The 20,701-nt window shown below is 45.0% G+C and overlaps 1 protein-coding gene across 9 annotated transcripts in view; it reads right to left on the bottom strand.

The window, feature by feature from the left end:
• Positions 1-20,701, bottom strand: part of XRCC4 (X-ray repair cross complementing 4) — a 344,725-nt gene that overhangs the window by 309,321 nt on the left and 14,703 nt on the right. For 4 of the 9 annotated variants that reach the window (XM_030193348.1, XM_030193347.1, XM_030193349.1 and 1 more), the window contains exon 2: positions 17,917-17,995. The exons of 2 other annotated variants lie outside the window; for them this stretch is intronic. In XM_030193348.1, the coding sequence (XP_030049208.1) occupies positions 17,917-17,938 (22 nt within the window). In that variant the 5' untranslated portion in view covers positions 17,939-17,995. The remainder of the gene's footprint in view (positions 1-17,916; positions 17,996-20,701) is intronic. 3 more of the 9 variants (XM_030193345.1, XM_030193344.1, XM_030193343.1) reach the window with 1 other exon arrangement.

Below are 20,701 nucleotides of genomic sequence, written 5' to 3'. Positions count from 1 at the left end.
CCAAGGAAGGCGTAAAAAGAAAGGATTAGGAATTTTTGAATTTCTAGGGGTTACAGAGGAAGGTCCCCTAGGGCAAAGCAGAGCCTTTGTGGTAAGGCGAACCACGGGATATAAAGCCTTCCTGAGAATCCCTCCTAAGCAATAGGGGAAAGAAGGAACCTGACCCCGAGATGAGTTAGGGGAGTCAGGAATTGCTGCTCCTCAAAGAAGATATTTGAGGGAGCAGCAATATCTTAAGGGTGGAGGTATGTGATAAACACAGTGTCTGCCCTTACTTGAGGAGGCCGCCAGAGGGCGCTCTCCCACTGAAAACCGGGAAAATGCCCATTCTGGTCCCTAGGGGGAGCTCCAGGGATCTAGCTGAGTGTTGATTTGCATGGGCCAGTAGAGGGAGCTCCAGGGAGCTAGCTGGGGGAGTGAGAAGAGACTTCTAGACCCAGATCTTTCTGAAACCAGAGGGGCGAGGTCTCAAGAGGTGGGGAGGTTTATTGGACACCTCATAAATAGCTTCCTCTCAGTAGAGGAGGGGTTTTTTTGCCCGAAGGAGCAGATAGGGGGACCTGCAAGCCCGGAAGCCTGAGGGGTTCCTAGAGGGAGAGAAGCAGGCTGGAAATCCTGGGGTAAGGGAAGACCCCAAAATATTGATGTTGGAACTGTGAATTGTTTAAAATGAACAAACAGCCATGGGGTGGAGGATAGGACCGTAAGGTTAATGAGAGTAAAGAAGGTCCTATCCAGGGGTGGTGGCTGTTATACCCTGAGACCCAGGTGTCCCACAGTAAATGGGCTCAGGGAGTGAATTTGTTGGAAACGAATAATAGTTGGAAAGAAAGGTCCCACAAGAGTGAAGCATAGCTCTAATAAATGGAATTTACATTTACTCAGCTAATTTGCATATTTCTGAAAGCAGAGGAATCCGTGCTATCTTCCAGAGAAGGGTGACCAGGGGGCCCCACCAGAAGAACGGGTAAGGGGGTCGGGTACCAGGAGATACAGCGGGGAGGCAGGTCCAGGACTGGAGGTTAATGGAGAGGTCACCCTGAGGGAAAGGGGAGGCCCGAGTCACCAGAGTCCCAGAGAAGTCTTGATTCCAGGTTGTTCCCTGAAGCAGAGGGCCGGTGAGGCCGGGCAGGAGCCACTAGAGGGCCACTGCACACCTGAGAGCACCCCTGAGGGCTTACAATATCAAGAAAATGTATCATAGAATCTCAACACTTGTGGGTAAATTGTATGGCCGGGTTGCAACCATTCAACCACACCACAAACTCAGCAAGCGCCACTTGATCACACTTATAGAAAGCATAAAAACAACGTAGATAAAACATCACCACAAGAGGATCATATCCTTAAAGAGAGAAGTTGACAACCATTTTCTCTCAAAGTCAGTCATAAAGAGATTTGCAACTTTTATTCAATTCAATACATGTTATGCCTTAGTCCTAAGGAAAACCATCTGGATCATTAGAGCTTGCCCCATGTGTCCAAATATCAGCTATGAAAGATGAAATCAACAACCTCAAGAAGAAATTGGCTACAATTAAGGAAGCATCCAGGATTACCCAATTCCTAGCCAATTTACCACCACCAATGCCACAGAGAATAAAGCAACAGAGGAACAGACGGGTCACAGTAGACACAGGTAAATCAAGACCTGTGACACAGAGGCATCCACCCTCCCAACCTCTGCATCTAAATAATTCCTTTGCTGCACTGCGGCATTATGATGCTCAGAAAAGAAGTGCTGATTTGGAACCAGAGGCAAGGAATGTAACACAATCCAAAAGACATCCCCAAAACAATGACAGATCGGCAAAAAGCAGAAAATTCTTACTGCTAGGAGACTCCATTATCAGAAGCATTAACATAGGAATACTACAGGCCAGTAAACCTCACGTCAGTGATAGGAAAAATAATGGAGTCACTGCTGAAAGAAAAAAATAAACTTTCTAGAAGCCAACTAGTTACAGGATAAGAAGTAACACGGCTATACCAAAGGAAAATCCTGCCAAAAGAATCTGATTAATTTCTTTGACTGGGTGACCAAAGGACATGCACTAGATGTAATCTACTTAGATTTCAGCAAAGCCTTTCATATGGTCCCTCACAAAAGACTCAGGAATAAGCTGAGAGAGCTGAACTTTGGACCCAAAGTAGTGAACTGGAATGGAAACTGGTTGACTTGACAGGCAGCAGAGGGTGGTGGTAAATGGAATCCGCTCGAAGGATATAGACTGGGGTAATGTAACATCTGTACACGCAAGGGACATAAGATTTCTTGATGAAATCAAGGACAGCTTCATGGAACAGCTAGTTCAGGAGCCGACAAGAGAAGGAAAAATACTAGACTTAGTCCTTAGTGGTGCTCATGATCTAGTGCAGGGGGTAACGATACGAGGGCCGCTTGATAACAGTGATCATAATATGATCGGTTTTGATATTGGCATTGAAGGAAGTGAAACTAGGAAATCAAGTACGCTAGCGCTTAACTATAGAAAAGGTGATTACGACAAAATTAGAAAAATGGTGAAAAAAAGACTGAAAGGAGCAGCTCGCAGAGTAAAAAACTTGCATCAGGCGTGGATGCTGTTTAAAAACACCATCCTGGAGGTTCAGGACAAATATATTCCACGTATTAGAAAAAAGGGAAAAAAGACTAAACGTCAGCCGGCGTGGCTAAACAGTAAGATAAAGGAAATCATTAGAGCCAAAAAACAATCCTTCAGAAAGTGGAGAAGAGAACCAACTGAAAGTAACAGGATAGATCATAAGGAATGCCAAGCCAAATGCAAAGCGGAGATAAGGAGGGCAAAAAAGGACTTTGAGAAGAAATTAGCGTTGGAAGCAAAAATACATAGTAAAAACTTTTTTAGATACATTAAAAGCAGGAAACCGGCCAAAGAGTCGGTTGGGCCGCTGGACGAAAATGGTGTTAAAGGGGCGATCAAGGAGGACAAAGCCGTAGCGGAGAAATTAAATGAATTCTTTGCTTCGGTCTTCACCGAGGAGGATTTGGGGGGGACACCGGTGCCGGAAAGAATATTTGAAGCGGGGGAGTCGGAGAAACTAAACAAATTCTCTGTAACCTTGGAGGATGTAATGGGTCAGTTCAGCAAGCTGAAGAGTAGTAAATCACCGGGACCTGATGGTATTCATCCCAGAGTATTAATAGAACTAAAAAATGAACTTGCGGAGCTACTGTTAGAAATATGCAATCTGTCCCTAAAATCGAGTGTAATACCGGAAGACTGGAGGGTAGCCAATGTTACTCCGATTTTTAAGAAAGGTTCCAGAGGAGATCCGGGAAATTATAGACCGGTGAGTCTGACGTCGGTGCCGGGCAAGATGGTGGAGGCTATTATTAAGAATAAAATTGCAGAGCATATACAAAAACATGGACTGATGAGACAAAGTCAGCACGGATTTAGTGAAGGGAAGTCTTGCCTCACCAATCTAATGCATTTTTTTGAGGGGGTAAGCAAACATGTGGACAATGGGGAGCCGGTTGATATTGTATATCTGGATTTTCAGAAGGCGTTTGACAAAGTGCCGCACGAAAGACTCCTGAAGAAATTGCAGAGTCATGGAATCGGAGGTAGGGTATTATTATGGATTAAGAACTGGTTGAAAGATAGGAAGCAGAGAGTAGGATTGCGTGGCCAGTATTCTCAGTGGAGGAGGGTAGTTAGTGGGGTCCCGCAGGGGTCTGTGCTGGGTCCGTTGCTTTTTAATGTATTTATAAATGACCTAGAGATGGGAATAACTAGTGAGGTAATTAAATTCGCCGATGACACAAAATTATTCAGGGTCGTCAAGTCGCAGGAGGAATGTGAACGATTACAGGAGGACCTTGCGAGACTGGGAGAATGGGCGTGCAAGTGGCAGATGAAGTTCAATGTTGACAAGTGCAAAGTGATGCATGTGGGTAAGAGGAACCCGAATTATAGCTACGTCTTGCAAGGTTCCGCGTTAGGAGTTACGGATCAAGAAAGGGATCTGGGTGTCGTCGTCGATGATACGCTGAAACCTTCTGCTCAGTGTGCTGCTGCGGCTAGGAAAGCGAATAGAATGTTGGGTGTTATTAAGAAGGGTATGGAGTCCAGGTGTGCGGATGTTATAATGCCGTTGTATCGCTCCATGGTGCGACCGCACCTGGAGTATTGTGTTCAGTACTGGTCTCCGTATCTCAAAAAAGATATAGTAGAATTGGAAAAGGTACAGCGAAGGGCGACGAAAATGATAGTGGGGATGGGACGACTTTCCTATGAAGAGAGGCTGAGAAGGCTAGGGCTTTTCAGCTTGGAGAAGAGACGGCTGAGGGGAGATATGATAGAAGTGTATAAAATAATGAGTGGAATGGATCGGGTGGATGTGAAGCGACTGTTCACGCTATCCAAAAATACTAGGACTAGAGGGCATGAGTTGAAGCTACAGTGTGGTAAATTTAAAACGAATCGGAGAAAATTTTTCTTCACCCAACGTGTAATTAGACTCTGGAATTCATTGCCGGAGAACGTGGTACGGGCGGTTAGCTTGACGGAGTTTAAAAAGGGGTTAGATAGATTCCTAAAGGACAAGTCCATAGACCGCTATTAAATGGACTGGAAAAATTCCTCATTTTTAGGTATAACTTGTCTGGAATGTTTTTACGTTTGGGGAGCGTGCCAGGTGCCCTTGACCTGGATTGGCCACTGTCGGTGACAGGATGCTGGGCTAGATGGACCTTTGGTCTTTCCCAGTATGGCACTACTTATGTACTTATGTACTTATGTACTTATGAAGGTGAGTAGTGGAGTGCCTCAGAGGTTGGTGCTGGGGCCGATTCTGTTTAATATATATTTGTGAGAGACACTGCTGAACGGATAGAAGGAAAAGTTTGTCTTTTTGCGGATGACACGAAGATAGTCAATAGACTGAAAACCCAGGAGGGAGCAGAAACCATGAGAAGAGATCTCCAAAAACTAGAAGAATGGTCAACGGTCTGGCAGTAAAAATTTAATGCAAAGAAGTGCAAAGTGATGCACTTGGGGAGCAGAAATCCAAAAGAGATGTACCAGATAGGAGGAGAGAAACTGGTAAGCTCGACTCAGGAGAGGAACTTTGGGGTGATGGTGTCTGAGGTTCTCAAGGTGAGGAAAATGTGACAAGGCAGTGGCCATGGCCACAAGGATGCTAGGTTGCATAAGAGGGGTATAACCAGCAGAGGAAAGGAGACGTTGATGCCCCTGTACAAGTTGGTGAGGCCCCACTTGGATAATTATTTTCAGTTTTGGAGGCTGTATCTTGCTAAAGATATAAAAAGACTTGAAGCAGTTCAAAGAAATGCGAAGAAAACTGTATGAGGTTTGCATAGCAAAATGTATGAGGAGAGACTTCTACGGTCTATGCCTTAAAATTACAAGGGCAAATCAAGATCTGGTATACATATGAAGTATCGCATCATAAACTCATTACATTAGGTATCTTGTTGGGCAAACTAGATAGACCGTACAGGTCTTTATCTAATGTCATCAACTATGTTACTATGAAAGTGGGAGCATAGGTGGACTCCGTTGCTACTCCCGACACTTGTGGAAAAAAGATGCCTTGGAACAGAAAAAATGGTCTTGTACTGCTGGTGTTACTAGTTTGAACAAGGACTGAGAAGGAACTTCCACTGGTTTCGCTCTCATCTCTGAAGCATCCCAGATGATCTCCAAAGCTTGATCTTGAGGTATTGAAGTGTACAATGATTTAATATCAAGAGTAACCAAGAGACACTTACTCGCTATCACTGCATCCGTAGTACTTAAAACTGTCAAAAAATGCTTAGTGTCTCTTAAATGTATTTATTTATTTATTTGTTATATTTGTATCCCACATTTTCCCACCTATTTGTAGGCTCAATGTGGCTTACATAGTACCGGAGACGCCTTTGCAGGCTCCGGTGTGAACAAATACAGGGTGATGTTGTGGTAAGATCAAGTTCATGTGGCACAGCCCCATTAGGGAACTGGAAAAAGGAAGAGTTGTGTTATGTCCATTACGTGCTTTAGTTTGGTTGTGTTGCAGAGATTAGCCATTTAAGTTGGATCAGTAGGGTATGCCTTTTTAAACAGATTGGTTTTTAGTGATTTCTGGCATTTTAGGTGGTCGTACGTCGTTTTCAGGGTTTTGGTAATCTGTTCCACAGTTGTGTGCTTAAGTAGAAAAAACTAGATGCGTAAGTTTTTTTGTATTTAAGTCCTTTGCAGCTTGGATAGTGCAGGTTTAGATAAGATCGTGTTGATTCGGATGTATTTCTAATTGGTAAGTCGATCAAGTCTGTCATGTAACTCGGGGCTTCTCCGTAGATGATTTTGTGAACCAGGGTGCAGATTTTGAAGGCGAAACGTTTCTTTAAGGTTTGTTCTTTACATCCCGCATAAATTCCATTGCAGTAGTCTAAGTGGCTTAGTACCATTGATTGTATCAGGTTGTGAAATGTTTCCCTCGGGAAGAATTGCTTCACATGTTTGTGTTTCCACACTGAGTGGAACATTTTCTTTGTTGTGGATGCCGCTTGGCTCTCTGGTGTTAAGTTACGATCCACTGTAACGCTGAGGATTTTCAAGCTGTCTGAGATAGGAAGGGTGTGATCTGGGGTGTTGATACTTGTGGGGATGTCCGCGCTGTACCGCGATGAGAGGATGAGACAATGAGTTTTTTCTTTATTGAGTTTTAGTTGAAATGCATTTGCCCATGAATCCATGATATTGATTTCGTTGGTGATTTCTGTCAGTTTGGTTTTGTAAGGAATGAATATTGTGACATCGTCTGCATATATGAAAGAGTTAAGGCCATGTTTGGATAAGAACTTGGCAAGTGGGGTCATCATTAAGTTGAAGAGGATCGGTGACAGCGGTGATCCTTGTGGTACTCCACAGTCTGCTCTCCACGGTGATGATATGCTTGAATTTGATTTTACTTGATATGTTCTTGTGGTTAGGAAGCCCTTGATCCAGTTAAGTATGTTTCCACCAATCCCGAACTTATCTAGTAATCTTATTAATATATTATGGTCTACCATGTCGAATGCACTAGACACGTCGAATTGGAAGAGAAGGATGTTTTTGCCTGTTGCTATTTCCTGCTTGAATTTGGCTAGAAGAGTGAGTAATACTGTTTCTGTGCTGTGGAGGGGGTGAAAGCCTGACTGTGATTCGTGTAATATTGAGAATTTGTTTATGTAATCTGTAAGTTGTTTGGTTACCATGCTTTCCATCAGTTTGACCACCAAAGGGATAGATGCTACTGGACGGTAGTTAGTGATTTCGTTTGTTTTTTTTCTTGGTATCTTTTGGTATTGGGGTGAGTAGAATATTGCCATTTTCCTTAGGGAAGAGGCCTTGCTGAAGCATGTAATTTAAGGTGGGATGTGAGGTCTGCTATGAAGTGGTCAGGGGCGGATTTCATTAGGTAGCTGAGACAGGTATCTAGTTTACAGTGAGTGTTGGAAAACCTACTAATCGCCTGGGTAACTGTTTCGACGGTATGGAGGGCGAAGTTTAACCAGGTCTGATCTGCCGGGTATTCTCCAATGGTTGGGTCCAATTCATTAAGGAAGTTTTCAATGTCGGTGTTGTTCTGAGGTAGCGTGTTGCGTAGGTTTACAATTTTTTCATTGAAGTACTTTGCAAGTTTATCTGCAGATGGGATGTCTGTATTCGTGGTAGTGACCAAGCTGGTGTCTAGGAGTTTGTTCACGAGTTGGTATAATTTCTTCATGTCTTTGTAATCTGTCCCTATTTTGGTTTTATAGTATGATCTTTTGGCCTGTCTTATTGTATATTTGTATTTTCTTTGTATTTGTTTCCATGTGATAAGTGTATGTTCATCTTTTGTTTTATCAAAAAAAAAAAAAAAACACAGCACCAAGGGCCTTTAAAAATGGAACACAGTTCTTTAATGAATGAGCCTTGACAAAAGACCCGACACGGGCCGTGTTTCGGTGACTAGCACCTGCGTCAGGGGTCACAGTGATGACGTGGAAAACTTGGGGAATAACTCGAATATATTCCTCTACAACATATTATTCCTTACCCCACGTCTCATATAGTAAAAGCTACAAAGCACCAAGGCACTTTCTGTATCCAAACTTTGTAGCTTTTACTATATGAGACGTGGGGTAAGGAATAATATATTGTAGAGTAATATATTCGAGTTATTCCCCAAGTTTTCCACGTCCTCACTGTGACCCCTGACACAGGTGCTAGTCACCGAAACACAGCCTGTGTCGGGTCTTTTTGTCAAGGCTCATTCATTAAAGAACTGTGTTCCATTTTTAAAGGCCCGTGGTGCTGTGTGTTTTTTTTTGTTTGGACTTTAGTTTGTACTTCGTTCCCTCTCTTTTGTTACATCTTTTGTTTTATTCCATGCTCGTTCGAGTTTCCTGGTTTGTGTTTTTAACTTTTTCAGTTCATCGTTGAACCATGGTGTCAAGTTATGCTTGCGTGGGGTTCTTGTTCGTAAGGGCGCAATTTCATCTAGTATGCTTTTGCATCTTTTGTCCCATTCTATAAGGTAGTATATGGAGTCTGTTTGTGTTGCCATTCGTTATTGTATATTAGTTGCCAGAATGTTTTCGTCTCTACTTGACCTCTTGTGCTGTGGGATGTGTGTTCTAGTATTTGTTGTATACCCTTCTTCCGCCAATGTAGGGATAAGTTTAGTTTCTAGTGTCTCTGTCCATTTCTTATTTTTTATTGTTAGGTTCTGGTCTGTTGAGAGTTTGTGTGAGATGAGATCAAGTGTATGCCCTGTGACGTGGGTTGCTTGCATTTGTGGCCATTTGAGATCGCATAAACAGAGAAATTCCTTACATTCTCGTGCGTTGATAAGAGTTCGGGTCTTCTAAGTGAAGGTTGATGTCTCCTAGTATTAGTGTACTGGAGTTGGTTACACGTGTTTGAAATGAAGTCCATGAAGTAGGTCTGGCCTTCGTTCCAATTACCTAGAGGTGTATAAAACAAGACACAATTCACATGATCGTGTAGGGTTTTGTTGTGGATTCTGATTGAGGCAATTTCAAGTTGAGGTGTTATGGACTTGGCAGCAGTTTCAGTGGTGAAGTGGGACAGATAGATTAGTGCTATGCCTCCGCCTCTCTTTTCTTTTCTGGTCCAGTGTGTGATTTTCTATCCTGGAGGGCACAGGTCTAGGATTATAGGGTCCTTTTGGTCATGGATCCAAGTTTCAGTGAGGAAGAGTACGTCGAGGTTTTCTGACATGATCCAGTCTAGGTATTGCTGTTTTATTTACAGCAGATCTGGCGTTGACGTAGTACACTTGGATTGTTTGGAATTGGTCTTCTGTATTTGGTGTTAAGTGGACTAATGTTAGTTGTCGTTTCCTTGTTGAAGTGAGTTTGTTTGGGCCCTTCTTTCCTTTCTGTTGTGGTTCTTCGCATGTAAGTGTTCTTCCTTTGTTTAGGTTGTTAACAGTTTGGTGAGGTGTGGTGTATTTGATCAATCTATGATGATTGTGTAGTATGGGTATGATGTTGTTTTCTGCAAGTGGGGTGGATAGTGTTAAGTGGATCAGTGTTAGGGAGTAGATTGAGGGTATTCATTATGGTATATATTTCCTGTTTTTACTATTAAGACCGTGTTGCCCCAATCTACTCTCCTCACAAGCCTGCCTTCTCAGGTTGATCAAATGCAGTGCAAAAGGCTCCTTCACAGGCACGCCCGTCCTGCTGAAGGTGTCTTCAGTTCATTAGCAATTATTCAGTTTTTACTTTGGTTTTTACTGTCATGCCTTTCAAGCCCTGTCAGTTGTAAAGTCTCAATATCTTGAAATATAATAGGCACTTTACTCACGGTCTGGTGATCGGACGAGTTGCCCAGGGCACAGAGACTCCGCAACCCTGGGAGCTGGGTCTATGTTGGAGGTAGACACCAGAGGGGGGGCAGCAGCCTCAGGCTGCCGCTACTGCTTTGCTCTGAGCCCCTCGGAGCCTACGCGAGTTGCCCCTTCTCCTCTTGCCGCTGCTGCTGCGTTCTGGTCTCGGTGCTGTCGACTGAGCCCTTGGCGGCCTCGGCGGTTCCCTCACGCCTCCATAACTCCCATTCTCCTGGGGCAGCTCCACCCGACAGTGCTCCCCTTTCCTGCTGCCATCTGAGGAACTGGTGGGTGGATGAGGAGGCAGAGCCGGGCGCACGCCCCACTTCCACACAGCCCGTGCGGTTCCCAGTGGGAGAGGCTCGGTTCGAAAGGAGGACGATGAAGCGCTTTGAGAACTAGATTAAGGTTATAGGATGGCAGAACTGGCACGTGAGGAAGGCGAAAACAATTTACGCCCCTCAAGAAATGAACCACATCCGAGTGGGAGGCAATGGAAGCCCCCTGAAGCTGGCCTCTAAAACATGCCAGAGCTGCCACCTGCACCTTAACAGAACTCAACGAGAGTGGTTTTCGTACAGCCTCCTGAAGAAACGCGAGGATAACCGATACTGAAGCCGAAGCCGCTGACAATCCCAAACTCGCACACCACGAATTGAAGGTATGCCACACCTATCGAGCTATCGAGGCGGATACCTTTTTCTTCTCAACTTCGCCCTTTCAAGGGCCAGGCCGTAAGACCAAAGGGAGAGGGATCCTCCATCGTGACTGGCCCCTGCTGCAGGAGACCGTCCTGCGCCGGTAGCAGAAAGGGACGATCGAACAGAAGCCTAATCACATCTGCGTACCAGGGTCGTCTGGGCCTATCCGGGGCCACTAGGATCAGTCGACCGGGATAACTGGCAGTGCGAGTCAGTAACCTGCCCACCACTGGCTACGGGGGAAAGGCATAGAGCAGGCCCCTGGGCCAAGGTTGAAGGTCATCGATGCCTTCTGAGCTCAGTTCTCGTCCCCTGCTGAAGAAACGGGGAACCTTCGCATTGAATGTGGTGGCCATTAAGTCCATCTCTGGCATCCCCCAACGGGCAGTTATCTAATCGAAGGCCAGAGAGGAGAGCGTCCACTCCCCCGGCTCCAACTGGTGGCGACTGAGAAAGTCCGCTTGCACATTCTGGTGACCCCGCTATATGAGCCACTGTCAAGAACGAGAGATGAGTCTCTGCCCAACAGGAGGTCAGAGTCGCCTGGTGCACCCCTGATGGTTTACGTAGGCGACAGCAGTCGCATTGTCCGAGAGAACTCGAACTGGGCAACCGCGAAGAGACAGAGACTCCCGAAGGGCCAGACGAATCGCCCATAACTCCAAGCGGTTGATGCACCATGACGCCTCCGTCGAAGTCCAAACGCCCTGGGCCGTCTGTTGCAGGCAAAGAGCCCCCACAGCCAGACAATGACACATCCGTGGTCACTATCTTCCAGTCCGGGGTTGCCAGAGGAATGCCCGACACCAGATTCTTATGAATGAACCACCAGTACATGATTATGTGAAGACGGGGCCGAACGTGGCACCTGAACCTCGTAATCCTCCGAGAGCGGAGACCAACGACTCAGAAGGTGCCATGAGGGGGCGCATGTGAGTTCTGGCCCACTTTACCATGTCCAAGGTAGAGGCCATGGAACCTAAAACTTGTACATGCCGTAGTCTCAAGCTAGCGGGTCCAGAGTTTTAAACAGCGCTCGTGAGCCTGTAACTGCTGTGCTCGAGCTGAAGGAAGAGAAACTATCCCTGTTCGGGTGTTTGGGAAGGTGTTAAGCTGCAGTTCAGAAAGCTGATCACCAAGCGACTGAAGCAACCCGACCACTTTGTCGGTTGCCCGCAAACTCTCCTCGAAAGAAGATGCCCGCACAAGCCAGTCGTCTTATGGACCCCACTGGTGTGCTGGAGCCAGCTCACACCGGCTCGCAAGAGCCGGTTGTTAAATTTATTGGCATCTTGCAAGCCCGTTGTTTACCAAGTGCGAGCCGGCTTGCCTCTCCTCCCCCCACCCTGCGAGCTGCAGGATCCCCCACTCCGCAGGTTGTCCATCATCTCCTGTCTGCCCTCAGCTCCCCAATAGCCCTCGTTTCCTTCCTGCTGCCACCCTGCCTTTAAATATTGTATTTTTCCTCGAGTCGCAGCACCGGCATTGAATGCAGCAGGCTCAGCTCGAGCCTTCCCTCGCATGGTTCCACCCTCGCGGAAACAGGAAATACACCAGAAGAGGGCAGAACCATGCGAGGGAAGGCTCGAGCCGAGACTGCTGCTTTCAATGCCGGCGCCGCGACTCAAGGAAAAATACAACATTTAAAGGCAGGGCGGCGGGTTGCTAGACGTGGGTGGGTGGATGGAAGGGAGGGCAGGAGGAAGAGGAGGGTTGCTGGACATGGGTGGGTGGATGGAAGGGAGGGTAGGGGGAAGAGGAGGGTTGCTGGACATGGATAGATGGAGAGGAGGACAGGGGAGAGGAGGGTTGCTGGACATGGATGGATGGAGGGGAGGGCAGGGGAGAGGAGGGTTACTGGACATGGATGGAGGGAAGGGAAGAATGAGAAAGGAGATGAGATGAGGGAAAAGGAAGAGAGGAGAAAATCTGCACATGGATGAAGAAAATAGGCAGAAGCTGGATCCACTGGACAGTCAAGTCTGCGGAGGACCCAGCTTTTACTTACAGATGTAGGGCAAGAAATGAAGAAGAAAGGCGGAAAATAAAGAAATAAATGGAAAGGAAGCCCTGGAAACGGAGTTAAGAGGACAGCAGCAGAATCGGATACTGGGCCACCATGATCAGAAAAACAAAGTCACCAGACAACAAAGGTAGAAAAAAAAATCATTTTATTTTCATTATAGTGTTTGGAATAAGTCCACTTTGAGAATCAGGTGCTCAACATTAAAAGTTTATATTTATTTACTTATTTATGGCATTTTATTCCACTTTAAACATGAATTAGATTGGAACCTGGGATCATTTAATTTTTTTTTCCTGGAGTAATGCATTGCCCCCCCAGGCTATAGCCAGCTCTGCAATTTGGGGGGGGGGGGCGCAGAGGTGGACAAGGGGAGTGGAGCCTGTTGTTAAACATTTACCAGCACACCACTGGATGGACCTGAATCCCTTCCTTCCTGAGATAGGCCGCCACTACTACCAAGACCTTGGAAAAGGTCCGAGGCTCTGTGGCTAGGCCGAAAGGCATCGCTTTGAATTGAAAATGACGACCAATCACTGCAAAGCGAAGAAAGCGCCTGTGGGGAGGCCAGATTGGAATGTGTAAATAGGCCTCTTTGAGATCGAGAGAGGTCAAAAACTCCCCTGGCTGTACCGCTGCGATCACCGATCGGAGGGTTTCCATGCGGTAAAGCCGAACCCGTAAGGACCTGTTGACGCACTTGAGATCTAAGACGGGTCGCCAAGAACCGCCCTTTTTTGGCACCACAAAATAAATGGAGTATCGACTGCACCCTCTTTCTGCTGGGGGTACAGGCTGGACGGCACCCAGCCGTTGTAAGTTAAGGAGGGTGTGTCGAACGGCCCGCACCTTAGCAAGACATTTGCAAGGAGATTTCAGAAAAGAGTCTACTATCGGACGAGCCAATTCTAACTTGTAGCCGTCTCTGATAACCTCCAAGACCCTTTCGCCAGATGTTACCTTGGACCACTCCACCAGGAATAGGGACAGTCTGCCCCCAATAACCGGCTAGATATGGACCAGGGCCCCATCATTGGGCGGACCTGGCTGCGGGCTGGTTTCTGTTACCAGAAAGGAAGGCCCGCCTATCACCTCAAAGGGCTGAGGCCTCTGAGAAGACCTTGCTCACTGAAAAGAGGCCCCGCGACTGGACGGTAACGCCGTGTATCCCTAAACTTAGGTCTAAGTCCCGCCGGTTGTACAAACTCGGACCTGTCCTCTGGGAGACGCTGGCCCTTAGACTCACAGAGGTCCTTCACAATCTGTTCTAAGTCTGTCCCCAAACAAAAGCTTTCCTCTAAAAGGAAGACTTACTAAATGTGACTTAGAGGCCACGTCTGCAGCCTAATGCCGCAACCACAGCCAGCGACATGCAGTGACTGCTAGGAAAACCTCCTTTGCTGAAGCCCTCAAAAGATCATAAAGAAGATCCGCAAGGAAGGCTAAACCGGACTCCAAGGCTGGCAAAACAGCCATGAGTTTTTCTGGAGAGGAGGTTTTCTGTACCCATGATAAGCATGCCCGCGCCGCATAGGAGCTACAAACTGAGGCCTGCAGGGAAAGGGCTGCTACTTCAAAGGCCAGCTTCAAGAAAGTCTCAAACTTATGATCCTGAGGGTCCTTGAGCGCCATGCCCCCCTCCACAGGGAGAGTGGTTTTCTTAGTGACCGCTGTGATTAAGGAATCCACCGTACGAACCTTCAGCAAGTCTAAGTCAGGAGCAGGTAGCACGTAAAGATGCGACATAGCTCTAAGCAACCTTAAGCCCACTGTCCGACGTAACCCACTGCGCCGAAATAAGGATCTTCATGGTTCATGCACATGAAAGGAACGAGGTTGGGCATTTGGTGCCAGACATAAAAGAGGGCACCGGATCTATTCCCCCTGACGATACAGGGGGAAAATGACCAAAAACTCAAAAGCCCTAACAATCAAGGAGAGAAGCTCTTCCCTGAGAAAAAAGGCGGGCAGCCGTTGGATCATCCCCCTCCTCAGAGGGCAGGGTGACCCCATCTGCCAAATCCAAAGATTATGAGAGGGCCCGAAGACAAAACCAGGCCATCTGTGTCACCCGGGGACGTTTTGGCAGGAAAGACTGAGAGGCTGCAGCAACTGAGGTTTGCTGAGGAAGAGACGGGGCTGCCTGAAGAGAAGCTCCTGACTTCTTCAAAAGAAAGGCATTGTGCATTAATAAAACAAAATCTAGGGAAAAAGGAACTGCAAGGGACTCCCCTGCGCCCTGTACATCGCTTTCCTCCATCGGAGCCTGTGCCACAGAAGCGCGCTGCGCTTGAGAGGAAAAAATGGTGCCCACCAACGCGCGCTGCACTAACTGCCCCGAGGAAACCACCGAAACTATCCCCTGCACTTCTGACTCACTGGACGCCTGAGGGGAACCCCCGTCGCGCTGAACACCCGCTGCGGGCTGACGGCGGCAGGACTCACACTGCCCCGATGCTGCTCTCTAGCCCCCACACCGGGAGCAGCGCTTAGCCGCCTCAGAAGGCACTGACATGCTCCACAAACGCCTGCCCCAAAACTGACTCGGCAGAACGTCTAGTTCCTCCGTATGATTAAACAAAAACAAAGTCTCTTACCTTTTTTTTTTTTTTTTTTAGTCAGGAAAGAAAGGAAACACTAGATCAGGCCAACAGCCCCGGGCGACGGAGGAAAGGTAGGGGGAGACCGGGAGGGGCCTGGCACCACCAGGTGTACACCACAAGCTGCAAACAGCCACTCAACCCCTGTCTGTGCTAAACTAGGCCCAAAGGACACCAGTAGACAGATCAAATCAGAGCTGAACAGAGATGTCCCTCCACCTGCTAGATAGAGAGAATACTGAGGTTCAGTTGGCTGCACAGGTCCACATATAGCAAACCTCGGAGGTTCTCTCTATCTCCACCTACTGGTAGAGGGACACAACCCACAAGTCTTTGGATTGATCTGTGGGACGCCATGGAAGTTGAGTTTTTTTGTGGGCTTTTTAATTTCAAAAAGCAATAAACCAGGCATCTCTCATCCCCTCCCCTACCCTGTCATCACATAGCCCCACCTCTCCTTTCTCTCCTTCCTCATCCAAGCACATATTCCCCACCTTTCCTCCTTTCTCTCTCAGTGCCATGTCACCCCCAGCTTGCACCAGCCCCCCAACCCTCCTCTAGGCACACACCAAAGCTTGTTCCTGACCTCCATCCAATGGTACATCCTCTTACTTCAGTTGCCTCCAGCTTGAATGAGTCCCCAGTGAGGCTGCACAGCCTCCCCCCCCCCCCCCAAGCTTCTTGTAGTATCCTACTTACATGGCACACCACCTAGCTTTCTCCAGATCCTCTCCCCCCCACCCCCAACCTGGGAAACAGCTGCATATCAGGCTGCCTTCTCCTCTTTGATGTCCTCGCCCATCTGCTCAAATGAACTACATGAGCTGTGTAATTCAAATGAGCAGTTGGGGCAGGACAGAAAAGGAAGACAATGTAGCACAGCCCAACATACAGCTGTTTACAATCTTCATTCTGCCATGTAATTTTGGGTGGGTGTTAGAAAGGAAGGGCGCAAGGACAGTTGCAGCTTTTTGCCTGCACAGAATTCTGCACAGATGGAGAATTATGAATGGGGAATTATAAATAAATTCAACATTGTACGGTTGAACAGAATTCCCTAGCAGTAAAGCCTATGCTATAAGTAAAATGTTTTTTTTTTAATATATAGCACTTATTCTTTGGAATAAGGTTCTTGTGCAGGTCTTGTGAGTAACAGCTGGTTATCTTGTTTGTAGGCAACATGTTTTATTTCATGAGGCTTTTAACAAATTTTAAAGGCTCTAGCAAGGAAACTATTATGTTGTTTTTTTTTTTTTGTTACATTTGTACCCCACGCTTTCCCACTCATGGCAGGCTCTATGTGGCAGGCAATGGAGGGTTAAGCGACTTGCCCAGAGTCACAAGGAGCTGCCTGTGCCAGGAATCGAACTCAGTTCCTCAGTTCCCCAGGACCAAAGTCCACCACCCTAACCACTAGGCCACTAGTTGCAGCTACAACTTGTGGAACTGACCGATTATTTAGTTTATGTTACAGTTGCAGGCACTATTGGACTTTGACAGAGCAGAAGTGACTGATACGCACTCACTCCAGCTCCCCACTAGACACCAGGAACCCCAGGGTAAGAGCTGGGTGTGGGATCGAGGGAAGGGGGAATCCAAAGGGGTCTGGATTTTGGTGAGTGATCAAAAGGGGGATTGGTGCTGCCAGGGATGGTGTCAGGGGCACAGGCAAAATGGTGTCTGGGGCAGCAATTCCAAAAAGCTACTCCCACATGTAAGGGAGATAGTGCTACAGGTTTTTTCCCCTCTTGTCGCAAGTGAAGGAGCATACACATGTAATCCTAACCTATTTTATAGGAGACTATGTTTCAAAAAGCCTCCTGTAAAATACTATGAGAATTCTCCATGTCCTCACATGGATGTGCAAATTCCCCTCTTCATACACTTGCTAAAATCTGCCTCATAGCATACTACTACTACTAATAGCATTTATATAGCGCTACCAGACGCACGCAGCGCCGAACATTTGACATAGAGAGACAGTCCCTGCTCAAAGAGCTTACAATCTAGGTAAAACAGACAGACAAGACATTACGGGCAAGGAAAATTACAGGGTAAAGAGGAATAGGGGAGGAGGAGGGCAATGAGTAGCATACCAGACTGTAAGTCAATTATATTTAGAAACAGACCACACAGAGATAAAGGTTTATAAAAAATAAACAAGGTGACTCCTTTTTATTAGACCAACTTACTACATTTCTTGATCACATTATTTTTTTTTCTTTTTTATTTGTTGACCTTTATTTCTACCTATTCAAGTGGGCTAATAGAGCAATCGCACTACTTTATCCTAAAAAGAGTCATCAGCTACCCATTATTAGATTTATCATTATCTCTTAGTAACCGGAAAGGAAGTATTTATTTTAATTATTATTTCACCAGTTTTGGGCAGGGTACAAAAACATAATAACATCAGCAAACAAATGACATTACCACTCATACTAAAATACTAAACTATAATGCAACACTATACAAAATAATACCAGGAATCTCATAAAATATTATTGAAAACATTAGCATAAAACAGTAAAACTTGTCCCTCCCCCCCCCCCAGTTTACTAAGCCACACGGCAATGCTGACACAGCCCATTCAAAGTGAATGGGCTGTGTCGGCATTAGTACACGGCACTAGCATGGCTTTGTAAACAGGGGGGTTAATTTTTTTTTAAACCGTATGGCAGAATTGATTAGATACTCCATCCCCGTGATGCCTGCATCTGACAGAGACACATACTCACTCTTTTGCTGTGGCTCATCCATCCCTTCAAAATTCTGCACCTGACAATTTGAGAATTGAGGCCAGTTTTTTTTTCCTGCATTTAGAGAAAAAAATACAACACTCTCCTTTAAGCAGGCATTCTGAAAGAATGTTCTTACTGAAATGTAAATGCTGCTAGAAGTATTTTGTTGTTTGCCTTGTTGTTATATGGATTGAAAATTTCAGACTTCTTTAAATTATTAAGTTTTATTGTTTTAATGGTAAAGACAATGTGTTTGTTTATAGATTGGAACTTTATATGGATGTCTGTAAAGTTTCAAGACTGAGATAATACATAACGGCAACTTGCCACTTAAACGTCTATGAATTAGAGTCAAAATTTTAAATGATTCAGTATTGTACAGAAAGCCAGTACAGATAATACAAAATCAACAATATACGATCAAACCACTATGCTCCAATTAACACACAAGCAACAGTGTTCTGAACAAACTGCAGTGAATGCAAAGACTTGGCAGCAATAACAAATAAATTGAATTACAGTAATCAAGGCCAGATAATGCCAATGAGTAAAGTGCAATCTGAAGGTCATCAAGACACAAGCAGTTTCAGTCTATATATTAAATGAAGCTTATTAAAAAAACATTCTTGACTACAGCTTTCTCCTTTAGTTACAAACAATCCCCAGATTCCAAAATTGGAACAATACAGCCAGGAATGGTCCACTCACCCAACATAATGTAAGAGGGAACATTCAACAAAGCTGGGAAGAATCAACTGTCCTACCCAACATTGATTTATAGCATATTACACAATGTTGACGGAACATTGCCTGTATGCTATAAAACTATGAAGTTATGATGACATAGAAATAGAAAACACATAATCATGAAAATTTGGCAAGCTCTAGATATGAACAATGGACCTTAAAATGTATTATACCAGTTTGCTGTTTTAACTGATATTTTTGTTTGATCATGCTCCCTTTATGTTTTCTCTCTTTTTCTTCAAATTGAAAATGAATCAAGCAATTGAAAACACATGGATACTTATTATTATTATTTTCAATACATCAAAATAAATGGAAACTTTAAAAAAATGGTATGCATAGAAAAATACTTCATTGATATGGTATTATCAATGCAGCAAAATGTTGTATAAAGACACATTTCAGATCGATAGAAAGCTAATAAACTTTTTTTTACGGTTGATAAATTTAAAGAGAACAATTACGACTAGTTTGAGGATTACTAATTAACTGTACAAGGACACTCCCTCTCATTTTTTTAATATCTCCCCATTCTTCCTATTATATCCCCTTTTTAAAGCGTCTTATTCATATAACTTTTCACAGTACCTTGCTGTGATCTCTATTCTTAATCCTAATAATGTGAGTTAAAATCCAGTGAACGGCTGAAACCTTCCCAGCTCCCCAGTAAATAACATTTCCAGAGCTCATCTATCCAATACTAATTAAATTCTGGATGTCTTTGGAATGACTCTTTAATTATGTTTATCATCAAACTTTTTTGCTGGTGCTGCTGATGTGTTAAAATCTTGACTGTTATTTGACCCATGTTAACACAAAGCAATTGTTTTTTCAAAACACAGCTAAATTTGAGATGGCTTCAACAACAGCTTCAGTATTTGGAATGTATGGACAATGCATGGTGGACTTCTACCCTCTATGTCCCATATAAAAAATGACAGATCAAGATAGGGTGGAGTGAACTTTGATGGCTATTCTAGAAGTTAGTCAGCACTCAGAACCAAAGATCACTTCATTACACTACATTAAACAAATACTTCTAACAAAAGCCTGTGCTAATTTCAGTCCAGTACTTATGTGGTAATAAAAAAAAAAAACTAGGAGGAAAAGACCTCAGAAGCCTCTAGTGCTCAGTGCTGAAGCACAGTTTAGCACTAAATGGGCAACTGCTTAATCATAGGTCAGAAAAATCATAAATGTTTAACCTGTATTATTATCACACTTGCATTTTTTTTATAATTTTCAATCTTGCACATAAAATATCAAAACGCTCATAAGGCACTTAACTTCAGGCACTTAGCTTCGCTCCAACATATTTAGGGATTAAGGTTTCATTGGATCAAGTGGAAGAATCACGGGGGGAAGAAAATGCACCATTCAAGCCCCTTGAGACTTGTGGTCTTTGGAAACTGCTGGGCACTGAGGTGTATTCTGACAGGCAACATCTGAAGACCCAACTGACAGAGATGGTATAAATATTTGGGCATCGTATGGGATGAACACTGAAAGGAGACCTGACCTTGAACCAAATGGAAAACCTCTTCCATCTCAAGGTGCAGGATTTTCTTATAAAAAGTGTCTATGCTGTCACTAGAAAATCTTCAATAGGCAGTGGCAGTCCAAAGGAAGCAACTAGCCACTACTCAATTTCCAGGCTTTCAGAGCCAACAACTTGGGGCTGAGAAGGAGCCTGGATTCTGCATTAAAGCTGTTAATACTAGACATATGAGTGGGGGTTGTATTGACAATCTCTTGAGGAGGCAAAAACTGTTTTCTCAAGGCAAGTGTAGTGCCATGAGGATAATTGCGCCTTGTCATCTTTGGGATTTCTTTTGGCAATTAGGACTATGGGAGGATATTCATAGGGTATAGAACAAATCCAGTCTGTGGCAAGTGCATCCTGTGTAAATCAACTTGGAGAAGTCTGCACTGAGCAGCAGAGACGTAGCTTGCTATTTTCCTTGCTGTCAACTAGAGCTATTCAAAGTATTCTCCACTTCACAAAGATAGAGTAAATTACTTCTAAATCCA

Source organism: Microcaecilia unicolor, chromosome 2 (assembly GCF_901765095.1).
Source record: "Microcaecilia unicolor chromosome 2, aMicUni1.1, whole genome shotgun sequence".
Taxonomy (NCBI): domain Eukaryota; kingdom Metazoa; phylum Chordata; class Amphibia; order Gymnophiona; family Siphonopidae; genus Microcaecilia; species Microcaecilia unicolor.
This window is presented reverse-complemented; position numbering and strand designations above follow the sequence as displayed.